The 21,208-nt window shown below is 41.8% G+C and overlaps 1 protein-coding gene across 1 annotated transcript in view; it reads right to left on the reverse strand.

Annotated features, from left to right (window-relative positions):
- The window catches only part of BMERB1 (bMERB domain containing 1), a 115,648-nt gene extending 99,361 nt beyond the window's left edge, over positions 1-16,287 (reverse strand). The window contains exon 1 of the mRNA XM_065893010.1: positions 16,182-16,287. Coding sequence (XP_065749082.1) covers positions 16,182-16,287 — 106 coding nt within the window. The remainder of the gene's footprint in view (positions 1-16,181) is intronic.
- Between the last annotated feature and the right edge of the window lie 4,921 nt (positions 16,288-21,208).

Below are 21,208 nucleotides of genomic sequence, written 5' to 3' on the forward strand. Positions count from 1 at the left end.
CCTAGAGGAACGAAAGATGAAACAAACAACGATGAACAACACAATAAATGAAATTAAAACTACTCTAGATGAGATCAATAGCAGAATAACTGAGGCAGAAGAACGGATAAGTGACCTGGAAGATAAAATAGTGGAAATAACTACTGCAGAGCAGAATAAAGAAAAAAGAATGAAAAGAACTGAGGACAGTCTCAGAGACCTCTGGGACAACATTAAACGCACCAACATTCGAATTATAGGGGTTCCAGAAGAAGAAGAGGAAAAGAAAGGGACTGAGAAAATATTTGAAGAGATTATAGTTGAAAACTTCCCTAATATGGGAAAGGAAATAGTTAATCAAGTCCAGGAAGCACAGAGAGTCCCATACAGGATAAATCCAAGGAGAAATACGCCAAGACACATATTAATCAAACTGTCAAAAATTAAATACAAAGAAAACATATTAAAAGCAGCAAGGGAAAAACAACAAATAACACACAAGGGAATCCCCATAAGGTTAACAGCTGATCTTTCAGCAGAAACTCTGCAAGCCAAAAGGGACTGGCAGGACATATTTAAAGTGATGAAGGAGAAAAACCTGCAACCAAGATTACTCTACCCAGCAAGGATCTCATTCAGATTTGATGGAGAAATTAAAACCTTACAGACAAGCAAAAGCTGAGAGAGTTCAGCACCACCAAACCAGCTTTACAACAACTGCTAAAGGAACTTCTCTAGGCAAGAAACACAAGAGAAGGAAAAGACCTACAACAACGAACCCAAAACAATTAAGAAAATGGGAATAGGAACATACATATCGATAATTACCTTAAATGTAAATGGACTAAATGCTCCCACCAAAAGACACAGATGGCTGAATGGATACAAAAACAAGACCCATTTATTTGCTGTCTACAAGAGACCCACTTCAGACCTAGAGACACATACAGACTGAAAGTAAGGGGATGGAAAAAGATATTTCATGCAAATGGAAACCAAAAGAAAGCTGAAGTAGCAATTCTCATCTCAGACAAAATAGACTTTAAAATAAAAACTATTAGAAGAGACAAAGAAGGACACTACATAATGATCAAGGGATCGATCCAAGAAGAAGATATAACAATTGTAAATATTTATGCAGCCAACATAGGAGCACCTCAATACATAAGGCAAATACTAACAGCCATAAAAGGGGAAATGGACAGTAACACATTCATAGTATGGGACTTTAACACCCCACTTTCACCAATGGACAGATCATCCAAAATGAAAATAAATAAGGAAACACAAGCTTTAAATGATACATTAAACAAGATGGACTTAATTGATATTTATAGGACATTCCATCCAAACACAACAGAATACACTTTCTTCTCAAGTGCTCATGGAACGTTCTCCAGGGTAGATCATATCTTGGGTCACAAGTCAAGCCTTGGTAAATTTAAGAAAATTGAAATCGTATCAAGTATCTTTTCCGACCACAACGCTATGAGACTAGATATCAATTACAGGAAAAGATCTGTAAAAAATACAAACACATGGAGGCTGAACAATACACTACTTAATAACGATGTGATCACTGAAGAAATCAAAGAAGAAATCAAAAATTACCTACAAACAAATGACAATGGAGACACAACGACCCAAAATCTATGGGATGCAGCAAAAGCAGTTCTAAGAGGGAAGTTTATAGCAGTACAAGCCCACCTTAAGAAACAGGAAACATCTCGAATAAACAACCTAACCTTGCACCTAAAGCAATTAGAGAAAGAAGAACAAAAAAACCCCAAAGTTAGCAGAAGGAAAGAAATCATGAAAATCAGATCAGAAATAAATGAAAAAGAAATGAAGGAAACGATAGCAAAGATCAATAAAACTAAAAGCTGGTTCTTTGAGAAGATAAACAAAATTGATAAACCATTAGCCAGACTCATCAAGAAAAAAAGGGAGAAGACTCAAATCAATAGAATTAGAAATGAAAAAGGAGAAGAAACAACTGACACTGCAGAAATACAAAAGATCATGAGATTACTACAAGCAACTCTATGCCAATAAAATGGACAACCTGGAAGAAATGGACAAATTCTTAGAAAGGCACAACCTGCCAAGACTGAATCAGGAAGAAATAGAAAATATGAACACACCAATCACAAGCACTGAAATTGAAACTGTGATTAAAAATCTTCCAACAAACAAAAGCCCAGGACCAGATGGCTTTACAAGCAAATTCTATCAAACATTTAGAGAAGAGCTAACACCTATCTTTCTCAAACTCTGCCAAAGTATAGCAGAGGGAGGAACACTCCCAAACTCATTCTACGAGGCCACCATCACCTTGATACCAAAACCAGACAAGGATGTCACAAAGAAAGAAAACTACAGGCCAATACCACTGATGAATATCGATGCAAAAATCCTCAACAAGATACTAGCAAACAGAATCCAACAGCACATTAAAAGGATCATACACCATGATCAAGTGGGGTTTATTCCAGGAATGCAAGGATTCTTCAATATATGCAAAACAATCAATGTGATAAACCATATTAACAGACTGAAGGAGAAAAACCATATGATCATCTCAATGCATGCAGAGAAAGCTTTCGATAAAATTCAGCACCCACTTATGATAAAAATCCTGCAGAAAGTAGGCATAGAGGGAACTTTCCTCAACATAATAAAGGCCATATATGACAAACCTACAGCCAATATCGTCCTCAATGGTGAAAAACTGAAAGCATTTCCACTAAGATCAGGAACAAGACAAGGTTGCCTACTCGCACCACTCTTATTCAACATAGTTTTGGAAGTTTTAGCCACAGCAATCAGAGAAGAAAAGGAAATAAAAAGGATCCAAATCGGAAAAGAAAAAGTAAAGCTGTCCCTGTTTCCAGATGACATGATACTATACATAGAGAATCCTAAAGATGCTACCAGAAAACTACTAGAGCTAATCAATGAATTTGGTAAAGTAGCAGGATACAAAATTAATGCACAGAAATCTCTGGCATTCCTATACACTAATGATGAAAAATCTGAAAGTGAAATCAAGAAAACACTCCCATTTACCATTGCAACAAAAAGAATAAAATATCTAGGAATAAACGTACCTAAGGAGACAAAAGACCTGTATGCAGAAAATTATAAGACACTGATGAAAGAAATTAAAGATGATACAAATAGATGGAGAGATATACCATGTTCTTGGATTGGAAAAATCAACATTGTGAAAATGACTCTACTACCCAAAGCAATCTACAGATTCAATGCAATCCCTATCAAACTACCACTGGCATTTTTCACAGAACTAGAACAAACAATTTCACAATTTGTATGGAAACACAAAAGACCCCGAATAGCCAAAGCAATCTTGAGAATGAAAAATGGAGCTGGAGGAATCAGGCTCCCTGACTTCAGACTATACTACAAAGCTACAGTAATCAAGACAGTATGGTACTGACACAAAAACAGAAGGATAGATCAATGGAACAGGATAGAAAGCCCAGAGATAAACCCACGCACATATGGTCACCTCATCTTTGATAAAGGAGGCAGGAATGTACAGTGGAGAAAGGACAGCCTCTTCAATAAGTGGTGGTGGGAAAACTGGACAGGTACATGTAAAAGTATGAGATTAGATCACTCCCTAACACCATACACAAAAATAAGATCAAAATGCATTAAAGACCTAAATGTAAGGCCAGAAACTATCAAACTCTTAGAGGAAAACATAGGCAGAACACTCTATGACATAAATCACAGCAAGATCCATTCTGACCCACCTCCCAGAGAAATGGAAATATAAACAAATGGGACCTAATGAAACTTCAAAGCTTTTGCACAGCAAAGGAAACCATAAACAAGACCAAAAGACAGCCCTCAGAATGGGAGACAATATTTCCAAATGAAGCAACTGACAAAGGATTAATCTCCAAAATTTTAAGCAGCTCATGCAGCTGAATAACAAAAAAACAAACAACCCAATCCAAAAATGGGCAGAAGACCTAAATAGACATTTCTCCAAAGAAGATATACAGACTGCCAACAAACACATGAAAGAATGCTCAACATCATTAATCATTAGAGAAATGCAAATCAAAACTACAATGAGATATCATCTCCCACCAGTCAGAATGGCCATCATCAAAAAATCTAGAAACAATAAATGCTGGAGAGGGTGTGGAGAAAAGGGAACCCTCTTGCACTGTTGGTGGGAATGTAAATTGATAGAGCCACTGTGGAGAACAGTATGGAGGTTCCTTAAAAAACTAGAAATAGAACTACCATATGACCCAGCAATCCCACTATTGGGCATATACCCTGAGAAAACCATAATTCAAAAAGAGTCATGTACCAAAATGTTCATTGCAGCTCTATTTACAATAGCCCGGAGATGGAAACAACCTAAGTGCCCATCTTCGGATGAATGGGTAAAGAAGACGTGGCACATATATACAATGGAATATTACTCAGCCATAAAAAGAAACGAAATTGAGCTATTTGTAATGAGGTGGATAGAGCTAGAGTCTGTCATACAGAGTGAAGTCAGTCAGAAAGAGAAAGACAAATACCGTATGCTAACACATATATATGGAATTTAAGAAAAAAAAATGTCATGAAGAACCTAGGGGTAAGACAGGAATAAAGACACAGACCTACTAGGGAATGGACTTGAGGATATGGGGAGGGGGAAGGGTAAGCTGTGACAAAGCGAGAGTTAGGCATGGACATATATACACTACCAAACGTAAGGTAGATATCTAGTGGGAAGCAGCCTCATAGCACAGGGAGATCAGCTTGGTGCTTTGTGACCACCTAGAGGGGTGGGATAGGGAGGGTGGGAGGGAGGAAGATGCAAGAGGGAAGAGATATGGGAACATATGTATATGTATAACTGATTCACTTTGTTATAAAGCAGAAATTAACACACCATTGTAAAGCAATTATACTCCAATAAAGATGTTAAAAATTTTTTTAAAAATAAAGTGTACATTGTGGTGATTTGATATAGGTAAACATTGTGAAAAGATTCTCACCATGTAGTTAGTTAAAACATCTATCACCACACGTTTATGTATTTGTTTATTTTTTTGGTGAGGACATTTAAGTTCTACTCTCTTTGCAAATTTCAATGATATAATTCAGTATTATCAACTATAGTCATCATGTTTTATACTAGATCCTCAGACCTCATCTTTTTAAAAAAAATTTTATTGGAGTATAGTTGATTTACAATGTTGTGTTTGTTTCAGGGGTACAGAAAAGTGAATCAGTTAAACATATACATAGATCCACTCTTTTTTTTTTCTTTTAAGATACTTTTCCCATATAGGCCATTACAGAGTATTGAGTAGAGTTCCCTGTGCTATACAGCAAGTTCTTATCAGACCTCCTTCATCTTATACCTGAAAGCTGGTAGGTACCCTTTTACCAACCTCTTCCCATTTCCCCCCTCCTCCAGCCCCTAGCAACCACTTTTCTACTCTCTGTTTCTATGAGACTGATTTTTTTTTTTAGATTCCACATGTGTGATATCATGCACTATTTGTCTTTCTCTCTAACTTATGTCACTTAGCAAAATGCCTTCAAGTTCCATCCATTTTGTCACAAATGGCAGGATTTCCTTCTTTCTCATGGCTGAATGATATTCCATTGTATATATACAGCACATCTTTTTTATCCATTCATCGGCTGATGGACACTTAGGTTGTTTCCATGTCTTGGCTATTGTGAATAATGCTGCAGTGAGCATGGGGGTGTACAGGGCTCTTTGATATCCTGTTTCCATTTCCTTCAGATATATTCCCAGAAGTGAGATTGCTGGATAATATAGTAGTTCTATTTTTTCCAAAAGACCTTAAGTCACCTGAAGGCAGGGACTATAGATGTCCTACTCAAAGGGCTACTGTACTCTCAAGAGCTTAGCACAATATCTGGCATATAAGAGGCTATCATTAAATATGTATTCAATGGATGAAGAAATGAATGGATGAATGGACAAATACATGAATGAATGACTTACCTGTTTGGGAATTTTAAATAAACTGAATAATTAGTGTCATGCATTGTAGTTATTTTCCAATTTGCATTTTATGAAATCTAGACATACTTGTCACCATCTTGTAATGCAGTTGTTGTTCGTGATTTATCCAAATAAATATGTCCCTGCAAACAGCCTGGGTTGTTGTGTCCTTGCTCAGTCCATACTGGCTGCACCCCTTCCCTGGGGTGAGTCCTTAACCTGTGTCCCCACTTACAAAGGGCCATGACGACTTCTGCCCTTTGCCCTTTTTTGTAAAGAGTAAATTAGAAAACACAGGAAAAGTATAAACTGGAAAGTGCTATAAAGGTAAGAGGCCATTACTATTACTTCTCCCGACACCCATAATCCATGCACCTCTTTAAAACCTACTGAAAGTGAGAATAAGCAGCACTGGTGCTGATGTATTTAAATTCCGAAGACCTCAGGCTAACAACAGTTATTTCCCACCTGTCACATTGCCTATGTTTAGAAGACCCTCTTTCTTTCCTCTCTATAATCAACCACTAATGCTTTTTCCCTTCCAGATGTCTGTCTGGTTAGTCCCTTCCTCCCAACCCACTGCCACTGCTTTAGACGCCAGTCCCTGTGAACTCACGATCAGATGATTCCAAAACACGCCTGGTTGGTCCTCCACCGCCCCGGAGTCCCTGCCCTTCCATCCCGTCTGCAACCACTGCCAGACAAGTCTTCCTAAGATGCTACTTTCTTTACCTCTGCCCCTTGTCCTGCAGTGGCTCCAAGCAGCCTGTCATTTTTAATCTGCTCAAGTCTAGGAGCCCTGATCAATCAACCCTGGACTTCCCCAATCCACCAGTGCAGCCAAGTTCATGCATGCCTCCAACAATCTCCTTACACCTCATCACCTCCACTCTTTTCCTGAGGCCAGACCACCCACTTTAACTTTCCTCTTTCCAATTGTTTAAATACTACCCAGTTAAGGTCCACTTTATGTCCTGTTCTGTCAGCATCATCATCATCAACACCATCACCATCATTTAGTGAGACTGTGGCTTTCCAGATTCTCTGCAAGGGCTTTCCACATTATCTCACTGAATCTTCCTCATTACCCTATGAGGCAGGTCTTCTTACTATCTCCATTTTATAGATGAGAAGACGAGGGACTTCCCTGGCGGTCCAGTTGTTTAAGACTCTACGCTCCCAATGCAGGTTCAATCCCTGGTTGGGGAACAAAGATCCCGTATGCTGCACAGTGCGGCCCCCACCCCCCCACCAAAAAAAAAAGCTATGTATAGCTGAGAAGACGAAATTCAGAGAGGTTAAGTAACTAGCCCAAGGTCACAGAGCTAATAAGTGTTAAAGTCATGATTCAAATGCAGGCAGAATTCCCACTCTCAAACACTAGACTGTCTATGAAATCTTTCTTGGTCACCCCCAGGGAGGCCTCTCTCTGGGAAGCTACAAGTCTTCAAAACAGGAAAATTCTTCTGCTGCATTTCTGTAAATGTCTTTAAGCTCCCACCACAGTTTTACCCTGAAGGCACTCTGAAGCAGTGAGATGTAGTCCTCAAGTTTACAAGGGATGCGTTTGTAATGGAAAAGGAAATTAATGAGCCAGAGAACAGAATCAGTACTAAGAAACCCAGAGCAGTGTCTAACCGACCTTATCTGTATCTGTATTAAGAGCGGTTTTACTAATCCCAGGAAATAAGAAAGGCAGTAGGATGAAGTCACCCATGCTGGGTTCAAGTTCCAGCTCTGCCATTTACTAGCAGACTGACATCGGGCAAGTTGCTTAATCTCTTTGAGCCTCAGTTTCTTCATCTGTAAAATAGAGCAATAAATGGCTCCATTGCCCCTCACATCATAGGATGTGTTGGAAGGAGTAAATAAGAGCATGCATGTAAACACGTGCTTGGAGCAGGCACATAGTAAGTGTTCAGTGTATGACATTTCTTACCATCATTCTCTTCTACTTCTCTTAAAATCACTAGTTTTGCTCCTTTAATGTCAAGGCATTTTAACTAAAAAATAACTATCAGTAAGTCAGACTCTGACTCATTCAAACAGACAAAAATCCCCAAACTTAATTCTAGCAGTCTAGTCCTTGGTCACCCCACGTGGACCCTGCAGGAAATGTGGAGCTGAGCCTTCTCCTGTCTAGCTTCCTACGAACTTATCTGGACTCCAAAATGCACTCACCTCCTGCCTGTCTTGTCTCCCTCACTTTTTAAGAGCCTAGCAAGCACGACTGATCCAGCTGTAGTTCCTGGGTAAAATGTGCATGTGTGCCATTCCCTCTGCCTGGAATGCTGTTCCCCTCATTCAGTGATGAAATGTTGTTCACCTTTTCAGCCTACTTCAAGAGTCTTTTTCTCTTCCAGACCCCAGAACCATCCCTCGGTGTGACCACTTGGACCTACAATATATTTGTTATTATATTATATAAATTATACCTGTATTTATTTATTTATTATTTTATTTTTTTTGGGTGTGCCACACGGTTTATGGGATCTTAGTTCCCCGAACAGGGATCGAACCTGGGCGCCTAGCAATGAGAGCACTGAGTCCTAACCACTGGACCGCCAGGGAATTCCCATCTTAACCATTTCTAAGTGTACAGTTTTGTGGTATTAAGTACATTCCCATTTCACAGATGAAGAGAGTGGGGTCCAGGGAAGTTAGGCAACTTGTCCAAGATCACAGTGTTGGGAAGCAGCAGAGGGAGGATTGGAACACAGCCAGCCAGAGAACTCCTTAACGGTGAAGTCTGGGTCTTCTTCATTAGCTAATGCATAGTAGGGGCTCAAGCCCATTGGGTAAGTGAATAGTTAGGGAATGAGTGGATTGTATGGTAAGCATCCTTGGGGGAGCTTTGTGAGTGATGTTCTGAAGAGCTACACTAAAAGAGCCTCCACCTGTGCTTATCTCCAGCCCTCAAGATCATCCAGGTAACAGGTGATTCACATGAGTGAAACAGACCCCCAAGGTTTCTTTCCAAGGGGAAAGAAACAGAAAAAAAAAAAAAAAACGTGGTGCATGGCCTTTGGGATCTCCACCTCCTTGCCTGAGGCTGGCAGCTCACCTGAAATGCCCTTCTCCCCTCTCTTCACCCACTTAAACCCTGCTCAGCCTTCAGGTCCAGTGCAAACACTCCTCCAACTGTCATGCTGGAGCCCCCAGGAAGAGCCAATCTCTTCTTCTGCTCGTTTCCCACTTGTACCTTCATTTAGCATCTATTTCATACTGTTTATACCAGTTTATAATATATATCATGATGTTCTTTACATCTGTTCTCCCCTTCCCCAAATCTGTAAGCTTCTTCAGAGTAGGGGCTGTGTCTTATTTCATCTCTAATCTCTGCGACATCTAGCGCGGTGCCACGAATAACAGACACTGACTAGGAATATTTAGAGTCAAAGAGAGGTAGAATCAGGCTCCAGCTCTACCATTCACTAGCTTCGTGGCCTTCAGCTTTCTTAACCTCCTTAAGCCTCAGTTTCCCCATCTATGAAAGGGGAATAATTATCTGCTGACCTAATAGAGTTGTTAGAATTTAATAAGCTCGAGTTCATAGCTAAGGCTCACTAACTACTATTATTATTAATAAGTGTTTAATAATTAATCCAAGACCAAGAATAGGCATAACTGATGTTTCCTTCAATGGACATATAAGAAGGAAACGCTTGCAAAAATGAAACTTAAAATACCGAATAAACAGAGCTATGTAAATAATTGGTTTTGTTCAAAGGACAAATGAGATAATATCATATTCATCATCTTTGCCTTCCTGCTATTATGGTTCCTGCAATAAAGTTACACTGTCAGCTGCCTCTCCAGGGAGACTGCAGAGACTAGCACACCTCCTAAACCTTAACCCGATGCTCAGTCTCCCAAAAGGTGGTCCATGTTGCCTTTACCCTTGTCACTCCTTTCACACTAAGGAAATTCCTACCACTTATCCTAAATGGGATTGATTAGGAAGGACCCTGGGACTACAGCGAACAGTGATTACATCGATCACCACTTGCCCCACGGTCTGATTCTCCATCTAGTATAGCCGATGTGACCTTTTGTTTGTTTGTTTGTTTGTTTGTTTCTTTTGCGGTACGCGGGCCTCTCACTGCTGTGGCCTCTCCCGTTTCTGAGCACAGGCTCCGGACGCGCAGGCTCAGCGGCCATGGCTCACGGGCCCAGCCGCTCCGCGGCATGTGGGATCTTCCCGGACCGGGTCACGAACCCATGTCCCCTGAATCGGCAGGCAGACTCTCAACCACTGCGCCACCAGGGAAGCCCCGATGTGACCTTTTAAAAACAAAACCAGCTCATGTTAGTTAAGCTAGACAATCAGCAGCAGCTTCTCCTACAACAAGAATAAAATTTGTACTTTCTTTTTTTTAATCACAACCTACAAGGTCCTACCCAGTCTGACTCCTCGCTGATTTATCTCCTCTCTCTACCCTGACCCTCCCGGTTCCAGCCACCCTGGCCTTCTGTCTCTTCCTCTAACATACCAAGGGCCTTTGCATTTGCTTCTTGGATCCTTGACATTTACATGGCAAAGGGTCACCTCCTTAGGAAAGCATTTCCTGACCACTGTACGGGAAATATCCCTCCCCTATTAATTCCCATGTAACACATCATCATCTGAACGACATTATTTATTTGCTTATGTATTGTCTGTCACCTTCACTCCCAGCCCACTTCCTGCTTTCCCCTTGAATAGAAGCTCCATGCAGGCAGGAACCTTGCCTGTCTTGCTCCACACTGCGTCTGAGCCCCTAGAACACTGCCTGGCACTTATAAAGCAGTTAATACCTATTTATTGAATGAATAAATGGGGAAGGGGGAGCAGATTATGGGAATTTTTCACTTTTTATTTTTATATTTCAGATGAATTTGAATTCTTTATAAAGTGCATGTACTACTTCTGTAATAAGAACAGAGAAATAAGACTAAAACAAAACTGAAATAATAAAATTAGCATATTTAATCAAATAGATGAAAGTAACACAAATTCTTTCCCAAGTATCTATAATATAGATTGCCGGCAATTCATATTTTTCAGTCTCCACACTGTTTATTAAACCTGAAACATTGGCCAGTTTAATGATCTGTTTGCCAGTCGGCACACACCCTTGGATTTTTAAATAATTGTCATCTCTCCTGGGCTTATAGAAAGATTATTGTTTGAGCTTTCCACTTTATTCCAATCTCCTACTCATAAGCACATTTTTTCCACCTCTATGCTTTTGCCAATGCTGTTATCTCTCCTGGCATCTCCTACCCGCTGTGCCACCATCCCCCACCTCCCCTGTCCAAAATCTTGATCATCCTTTAAGGCACACTCAAATCTTTCATGAAACGGCCATGACCACCGACAACTGTGCTTTTAAAAAGCTCTGTGCTTTGTCAAAAGGCACCTTGTCTTTGTGTCTCCCCTAATTAATTACAGTTGGTTGAAAGCAATACTTTTATATATCTAACCACACTGAAATGTCACTATGCATTTTCCAACTGAGTAAAAAAAAAACAAAAAACCTACTCACTTCTAGTGGAAAAATGTTGTCAGAAGTGGATGGGAGGGCTTTCCTGGTGGCACAGTGGTTAAGAATCCACCTGCCAATGCAGAGGACACGGGTTCGAGCCCTGGTCCGGGAAGATCCCACATGACACGGAGCAACTGAGCCCGTGCGCCGCAACTACTGAGCCTGTGCTCTAGAGCCTGTGAGCCACAACTACTGAAGCCCGTGTGCCACAACTACTGAAGCCCGCACGCCTAGAGCCCGTGCTCCGCAAGGAGAAGCCACCGCAATGAGAAGCCCGTGCACCACAACAAAGAGTAGCCCCCTGATCACCACAACTAGAGAAAGCCCGTGCACAGCAACAAAGACCCAACGCAGCCAAAAATAAATAAATAAATGTATTAAAAAAAAAAAAGAATAAGTGGATGGGAGCAATTCCTTAGACTCTTTCTCAAAGGGGAAAATACTAGGTGGTTTCCAAGGGTGCAAAAGTCGTCTCCTACACCTTCCCATGAGGAAGAAGGTGGTATCTACACAATCATTACCTGGAACTTACAAAGAAATGCACGCAAGGAAAAACTGGCAGCCTGGAATAATCTCCTCCAATGCTATTGGGCACCATCCTCTTATGTCCTATTGCTGTGGTCCCCAATCTTGTTTGGCACCAGGGACCAGTTTCGTGGAAGACAATTTTTCCACGGACCGGGGGTGGGGGGACGGTTTCAGGATGATTCATGGGCATTACATTTACTGTGCACTTTATTTCTATTATTATTACATTGTAATATATAATGAAGTAATTATACAACTCACCATAATACAGAATCAGTGGGAGCCCTGAGCTTGTTTTCACTTGTCACTCACTGATAAGGTTTTGATATGAGTCTGCAAGCAATTGATTTATTATGGTCTCTGTGCAGGCAAACCTCTCTGCTAATGATAATCTGTATTTGCAGCCGCTCCCCAGCGCTAGCATCACAGCCTCAGCTCCACCTCAGATCGTCAGGCATTAGATTCTCATAAGGAGCTCGCAACCTAGATCCCTCGCATGCGCAGTTCACGGTAGGGTTCGAGCTCCTATGAGAATCTAATGCCGCAGCTGATCTGACAGGAGGCGGAGCTCAGGCGGTAGTGCAATGATAGGGAGAGTCTGTAAATACAGATGATGCTTCGCTCACCTGCCCGCTGCTCACCTCCTGCTGTATGGCCTGGTTCCTAACAGGCCACAGGCTGATACCGGCCCATGGCCCGGGGTTGGGGACCCCTGCCCTATTGTGACAACCATTCAGCATGGATTGAGTGCTTACTGTATGTCAAGCACTGTGCTAAATGCATTATATACATTATCTCATTTAATCCTCCCAACAGCCTGAAGTGGTCCTTACTATCCTGTTGGAAGATGTCACTGAGAGGATGGAACTGCCAACTTGACTCTTGAGCAGGACTGGGGTAATCGGAGGCTCCTCACCCCTCCCGTCCTTGAAATGTATATTCCACCCGTTCTTCTTGCACTAGGAGCCAGTTCAAGGATGAAGCTTTGAGAGAGTAGGATGTTGTTGAGACCATCAGGATGGGATACACCACTGAACCCCATTAAGGCCTCTATGTAAACTGTTGAGATTCTGGCGGGCCGGTGCAGAGATCTTGGGGCACCCAAGACAAGCCTTGTATGTAAGTTCCCTTGTTGCTAAACCTGCAACCTACCAATCTGGAGTGGCTGTCTCTTTCTTTGGCCTCTTCTTGCCCTCTGAGTACGGGGCCAGTTTCAGATTTCAGCTGGCAAGTTCCCAAGGGTTCAAACCAACATATCCCCATTTTATAGATGAGACAGCTAACTTACAGAACGGTTCAGCAATTTTCCCAGGGTGACAAAGCAACAAGGTGTTAGAGCTGGTTTGGATCTATGTCACCTGATTTCAAAACTCTCATTCTTAGCTACTATACTATTTATATCTTCTACCTAGAAATTCTAGCTAACATTAAAGAGAATGGTTAATACAACCTTAACTGAAAATGACCAGTTTTGCAATCTTTTTCCCCTTTTCAAGTCTTTTTAAGTAACACCTACTCAGTGTTTAACATAAAATATTTAAATATGTGTAAAAGTTAAACAGTGTCTTCTTTTTAACGGGCCTCTCTTTTTCTCCAGCATTTCCTGCATAGTGACATTGGCTTGACAATTATTATGCCACAGAATCAATAGTACTAATTTTCACACTTCATTAATAAATAAGTGGAGGCCCCAGATGTTATGGGATGGATCCACAGATCCCCTGGGAGTTGAGAGTCCAAAAAGAAAAAAAAGGCCACTTAAAAAAAAAAAAAAAAGTTAGGCTGCAGACAAGAGTCTAGAGATCAAAAGTCTAGATTCAAAAATGAAACTCTGAAAAAAAAAAAAAGGGAAACTCTGGATCAGTGCTTTAAGAAGATTTTGAATTTGAATAGGTAAAAATGAAAGAAAAAAAAGATTTGGGGATCCACACCAAAAGCAGATCAGAAACTGTGGTCTTGCATCTGAATGGGAAGCAAGAGTGAGAATCTTTGTTGGTTTGGAAGAGAGAGGATAAGAAGGCCTTCCCGCCAAGCTTTTAACAGTTTGCAGCCTAAGACTTAGAAGTTCAAAAATTTCAGGAGCAAAAATGCTATAAATCAGGTTTTCACTGCAATTTTTCTGTATGCTTGAAATTTTTCCTAATAAAGTGGTGAGAACATAAAAAAACATAAGAGAATTACTAGGGACCTGGCCAACGTTGCAGCTTTAGTCCATAGTGTTGATTTATGTAATTCTTTGCAAAGGATAAAAGCAGGTTCTTTCTACAGATGTAGTAATAAAATAATGGAAGCAGCCAATATATTCAGCACTTACCTTGAGCTCTACCTACATCATCTTATTGAATGTTCACAATTAAGCCATAAGGTATGCATTATTCTCATCTCCCTTTCAGAGAACAGAGGCAGAGTGAGGCTTAACAAAAATGTGACTAGTTATAAATTCAGTCACATGCCAGCAAGGGGGCAGAACCAGGATTCAAACCCAGGGCTTCTATTCTGCACAGACCCAGTAGACTTTCAAGGCCACTGTGAACTCCAGAGACCAACAGGCTGCCAGATACTTAAAATCACTGAATGTGTTCTGGGACTCTCAACAGATTTAGAAAGCTTCCTGAAAATGTGAAAGCAATACACCTTCAGGTTAAAAGCAGAGAGGGGCTCAGGGGCCCAACAAACCTGAGTTCAAATCCTGACTCTGCCACTTAAATCACCTCACCTAGCAAGCCCCAATTTTTCCATCTATGTAAGGGGAGTCATAAGTCATAATATTCCCCTCAAGGAGGCTGTTCCAGGGATTGAATGAGAGGATGCATTTAAAGTTCGTAGCACAGGCAAGACCTAATACATGGCAATCTATCAACAAAAGGCAGCCATTGTGGGTATTATTTTGAGCGTACAGGAAGACCAGAGACCCTCAGCCCTGGTGTCATGTTAAAGTACCAAAGCCAAAGGGTTTTGAAAGGATGAAACAGGAGGAAGGACCCATATTTTAAAAGGAGAAAGAAAAGAAAAGGAGAGAGGCTGGACACACTCTGGTTTCCAGGTGCAGAACTAAGACATTTGACTGTGATTTCTACTTGAACCCATGAAAACCAGAGTACAGTTGAGCCATTCTAAAAAGATCTTCTTAATTTGTAATTACAGGTATGGAGAAAGCACACACACACACAATCTTCTACCAGGTGAAGACAGGAAAAGAGCATATTCACAATACTTCGGTCCAACATAGCTCAGCACCAAGACAGGAAGCTGAGGGTCCTTGTGAAGGGCGAGACGGCCCTTCCCAGCCCGGATGGAGGTACGGAGCTAAAGCAAGCAGTGCAAGGGCAGGGGACTGCTAAGCGCCCGGGGTTTGCAGGCAGGGCTGGTGACGCTGGGACCCCTGCAGCTGCCTCTATACTTTGAGAGCAGGAGTTTCAACTACTGCATCCTATTCATTAAAAACAAACAATCCTTAGTTTATTTGTTAATGTTGTTGACCCCAAAATACCGTAGACAGAAGTAGCAAATACAGTCTGTCCATTTCAGAACTGCCTTCTAGGATTGTACCCAAACCAGAGACTTTTGAGTCAAGAGAGAAAGGAGGGCGTGCACAGGGTTAACCTTCCCCTAATCCTTTCCCTCCCCCTCGCGACCCTGGAGAAGGCAGGGGAAGAAACGCTGGGAATTTCAGGTGTGCCCTGAACCTCACGCCAGGGGAGAAGCAAAAGCAGAAACCCAGCGGACACTCCCCCCTCTCCAGAGACGTGGGCGCTTTCCAGGATGGTCCAAAGGCTCCGGCGTCCTAGTGCATCCCGGGTGGAGAAAAGACCCTCCTCCCTCGGCTGCGGGAAAGACCCTACTTTCCAAGACCGGCTGCGAGCTTGGATCCGCGACTCCCGAGTCCACCCCAGGCTCCCGGCTCAGCTGCCTGGAGATTCCCGAGCCTCCCGGTGAAGCCCAACCCGGAGGCTTTTGTTCGAGGGAGAGAGCGTCGCAGCGCAGCGCAGCGCATCCCCGCAGCGCTGAAAGCCCCGCTGCGGGGGCGCTTCCCTCCGTCCGCTCCCTACCAACCCCGCACTCCCGCGACCACCCGCTCCAGCGCACGGATCCCCAACTGTCCCACCCCCCGCCCGAATACTCACTTCTCCCCAGTCCCTCCGCTTTCCACGCCGTCTCCTCCACCGCCCCATAGCGCCTCAAAGGCTTCTCAGCTTCCAGGTGGATGGACAAAGATTGGTTTAACTCCATCGCTGATCTCCGCGGGCAGATCGACGGGTCTCCCTTTACTCCATCCCCGCTGCGGGTTGCAGGGAGGGAGGCGGCTCCAGCCAGCAGCGTCTTAAGGGGCCGGGCGCTCGTGACGTTGCTCCATCTCTTCCGCCGCCAGGGCCGGGGACAGCCGACTGGTATAGGAGTGGGGGGGGGGGGGGGGGGAAGGAGGTGGAGAGAGAGAGAGAGAGAGAAAAAAAAAAAAAAGGATGAGGACGCATGCGCAATGGAGCCTTGGGGAGCGGAGCTTGGGGGCTGGGTAGACAGAAAAGAGGGTAGGTGATAACTCTACGAAGAACAACAAAACAACTAAAATAGAACCATCACAAAGGAAGTAAAAACAAGGCAGCAGCCCATACTGGGGCTTGTGACATCAGCGTGCTGCTAGGTTTTGAGTGGGATTTGTGAGAGCATCTCTATCTGGGGGCAATGGATCCATCTTTGTGGCGAGTGTTACAGAAGCGTGAGTGTGGACCTGGATCTGTGGGTTCTGGGCTTAGCTGAGTGCGTTTTTGTGACAATCTCTGTCGTTTGTATCTGTATTTTGAATTTGAATTTGAATATAAAATGGGACAATCTTGTCTGCCGGTGCCTGTGTCCACTCTGTATGTGTTTGCATGAACTTCAGAAAGACATGAAACTATTTTGGACACAAGTATAACAAAGCTATTTGGAACATGGGTCTTTACTTTCCAGAAACCCAAAGGTTTATCTTAACCAACAAAGCATGGCAGCATTAAAAGTACAAGGTAAAATCAGCAGCTAGACTGATTTTTAAAATAGTACTATTTATTGAATGATGGCTAGGTGCTAAACACTCCCCAATAACTCTGTGAAACAGATACTGTTTTGTTAGCTTTGTTTTATAGAAGATGAAACTGAGGTGCAGCAAGATTAAGTTATTTGCCCAAATTCCCACACTTACCAAGTGGTCTGGTCAGCACTTGAATCCAGACTTAGCCTCTTTATTGTACTGACCTTCTTGACTACACAGGTATGTAGCTTTGTACTGGGCTGGGGGAGAAGCTCTATAGGACATGTGTTGTTCATTTGTTGTTTGTTGTTATTCTTAACACATCATCTGGGGCAACTTTTGGTATCCACACAGCTTGTGGAGGTATGAAAAGGCTTTAAGAAAATGATTTATCAACCGGCAGCAAGAGACTTCAAAAATTTATGATCAGGAAAGTACTTCTAAATAGCTCGTGAGAGAAAAAGGAGATAACAATGGAAAATTCTAAATATTTAGACCTGGATAGTCACGAGAGTATCACATATCAAAACTTGTAAGTTTTGATGTAAGTAAATGCATAGCCTTAAATGCATGCATTTAAAAATGTAAGTCTAAAAATAAATGGGGTAGGATGAATAGGTAAGCAAAATGTGGTCTTTCCATACAGTGGAATACTATTCAGCCTTTAAAAAGGAAGGGGATTCTGCAATATGCTACAAAATGGATGAAACTTGAGGACATAATGCTAAGTGAAATAAACCAGTCACAAAAAAGACAAACACGGTACAATTCCACTTATGTGATGCCTAGAGTAGTGAAAATGCCTAGAGTAGTGAAAATCACAGGAACAGAAAGTAGAATGGTGGTTGCTGAGGGCTAAGGGGAGGGAAGAATGTGGAGTTTTTGTTTAATGGGTATAGATTTGCAGTATTTCAAGATGAAAAGAGTTTTGGGGGTGGATGGGGGTAATGGATGCACAACAATGTGAATGTATTTAATACCACTGAGCTATACACTTAAAACTAGTTGAACTGGTTAAAAAAAAAATCATTGTATTCAACTGAAAAGACTATAAGGGAAAAGAAGAGATAAAACCTAAGTGAAGTAGAAAAATAATAATAAGAGCATAAATTAAGGTAATAGGGACTTCCCTAGTGGCACAATGGTTAAGAATCCGCCTGCCAGAGCAGGGGACACGGATTCAAACCCTGGTCCGGGAAGATCCCACATGCCGTGGAGCAACTAAGCCCATGCACCACAACTACCGAGCCAGCGCTCTAGAGCCTGTGAGCCACAGCTACTAAGCCCACATGCCGCAACTACTGAAGCCCGCGTACCTAGAGCCCATGCTCTGCAACAAGAGAAGCCACCGCAATGAGAAGCCCGCACACTGCAATGATGAGTAGCCCCTGCTCGCCACAACTAGAGAAAGCCTGCGCACAGCAACGAAGACCCAACACAGCCAAAAATAAATAAATTAAAACAACAACAACAACAACACTGAGTGGAGAAACTGGAACCCTCATACATTGCTGGTGGAAATGTACAATGGTGCAGCCACTTTGGAAGACAGTCTGGCATTTTCTCAAAAGGGTAAACACAGTTATCACATGACCCAGCAATTCCACTCCTCGGTATAGACCCACAAGAAATGAAAGATACATCCACACAAAAACTTGTTTGAACAAATGCTCACAGCAGCATTATTCACAATAGCCAAAAAAGTGAAGACAACCCAAATGTCCATCAACTGATGAATGAATAAAGAAAATGTGGTATATTCCTACAGGGGAATGTTACTTGGTAATAATGAAGGATGAAGTACTGATACATGTTGCAACACAGTTAAATCTTGAAAACGCTATGCTAAGTGAAAGACACCAGTCACGATAGACCATAAGTTACATGATCCCATTTATATAAACTGTCTAGATTCTTTATCTACAGAGAAAACATTATAGCAAATCAACAGAGAAAGAAAGTAGGTTAGTGGTTGCTTAGGGCTGGGGGTGGAGGAAAATAGGTGAAGGCAGGGACTGCTAAAGATTACAGGGTTTCCTTTTGGGTGAAAATGTTCTAAAATTGTGATGATGGTTGCATAACTCTAGTAATATACTAAAAACCTTTGAATATGTACCTTTAAAAGGGTGATTTGAATAGTTTGTGAATTACATCTCAATAAAGCTATTAACAAAAAAAATTAAATTGAATGGAATTTAACCATTTAAATCACAACACATCATAAGGTTAATGAAATGACTAAGGCCAGCCTGTGCAGCCAGCCAGCAGGGAATTCCAGGGGTCTGGCCACACAATCCAAATCTGTCCTGGTCCTACCTGGGGTTTGGCATTACCTGATGGTGGTTGTCCATTCTAGCTTGTGTGTGTTTTTCATATTCTTTTCCATTATGGTTTATTACAGGATATTGAATATAGTTTCCTGTGCTAAACATAAAGACCTTGTTGTTTATGCATTCCATATGTAATCGTTTGCATCTGCTAATCCCATACCCCCGATCCATTCTTCCCCCATCAGCTTGTGTGTTGATGGATATCACTTGAGGTCCCGTGGCAACTGGAATTTCCAAAACAATGACACTGATTCCAGGACAGTGATTCCCCAGTTAGTGGCTCAATTACACGGCCCGATTCAGAAAAATTAGGCTAGGCGAACACCTCCCCACCCATCAGCCCACCCCCGCCAACCCTTCTGTCTCCCACTTAATATGTACTTTGGCCAGCATTATCCTGGGGTTTTAGTGAATTAGCCATTTTGCTACTAGTATATAGGCTATATGTTAGTAGGACTAGAGTGATGCTTCTGTATCTGGAGAGATAGTAAAAGTTTCAACTGCAATACAAACATGTTCATGAAAGAACATCAGAAGGATCATTTCCCATTCCCATGATATGTCTTTCATTCCAGTTTGAATCATGGAGAAAGGGGGAACATGTGGGCGTGGAGATGCCCTGATATTGTTCAAGCTATTTTTACTCTCACAAAATGGGTCCCTCCCCTAATGGCCCCAATTTCTCCTAATAGATCATTTTTTATTAAAGCATATCATTTATCAGCCTTGTCTCTCTTTGATTCCTGGAAGACATTCTTTGAATATTTCAGGGAAAGACGTTACTAGCCATTTAAGTGGAATGCCCCCCATAATCAGTATGGCATTATACCTTGTATTCCAACTGAATCACATCCTGTCAGTCACACACTCTGATTATAGAAACAGGGGAATAGCCAGAGAAGAATTGATCTGTGTGTCTGTAGAGAACAAACGTATGGACACCAAGGGGGGAAAGTGGGGGGGCGGGGGATGAATTGGAACTGACATACATACACTAATATGTATAAAATGGGTAACTAATAAGAACCTGCTGTATAAAAAATAAATAAAATAAAATTCAAAAGTTCAAAAAAAAAACTGGGAAAAGAAAAAGAATTCATCTGTGTTTCAATGAAAAGCCTAATGCAGAGGGAAAACTAAATCTCCCCGTGTCTCAAAGAAATATAAGAAGTGTTGCTTCTAGAACGTGGGAATTCCAGAAACTATGATTTGCATGAGAAGAAACATTAATTTTAAGATTCAGAAGAAAAAGTTCTAGAGGTTAGGGCCATAGATGGAAGTCAGGATGCTTGAGTGAGATCCTGACTCCATGATTGGAAGCTATTTAAGCTATTTACCTTAAACCAACTATGGAAGCTGTCCAAGAAATAGTTTCCTTTCCTGTAAAATGGGGTTAATTATGAAACATGCTTAGTACAGCACATGGCACAGTATAAATATTCAATAAATGTCATTTATTCTGTTAATTTCATCACTGCTGTCATTACTTGAAGTTAAAAGTTGGCTTCCGTGCTGTGCTGTAGTCATCAAGTTATCAAGATCATCCTTACATAAATCCCAGAATATGCAACTCTATGAAGTCATTACATTTGTCATAATAATATTCCTAATTTTACAGACTCTTCCAGGGAGATCGGTGTTATCCAGTATTAACACGTTCCTAAATTGATGGTTAGCAGATATCTTGGAGTTCCACAGATGAGGAGTTTCAGGAAGCAGTGAAAGAAATTCACAGAGAAGGACTGGAAAATGCAAAAACTGGACCAGGTTGCATGCCTCCTGCACAGTCCAGGAGCCTACCCCATGTCAACTGCTC

The sequence above is a fragment of the Phocoena phocoena genome, chromosome 15 (genome assembly GCF_963924675.1).
Source record: "Phocoena phocoena chromosome 15, mPhoPho1.1, whole genome shotgun sequence".
NCBI classification, from domain to species: domain Eukaryota; kingdom Metazoa; phylum Chordata; class Mammalia; order Artiodactyla; family Phocoenidae; genus Phocoena; species Phocoena phocoena.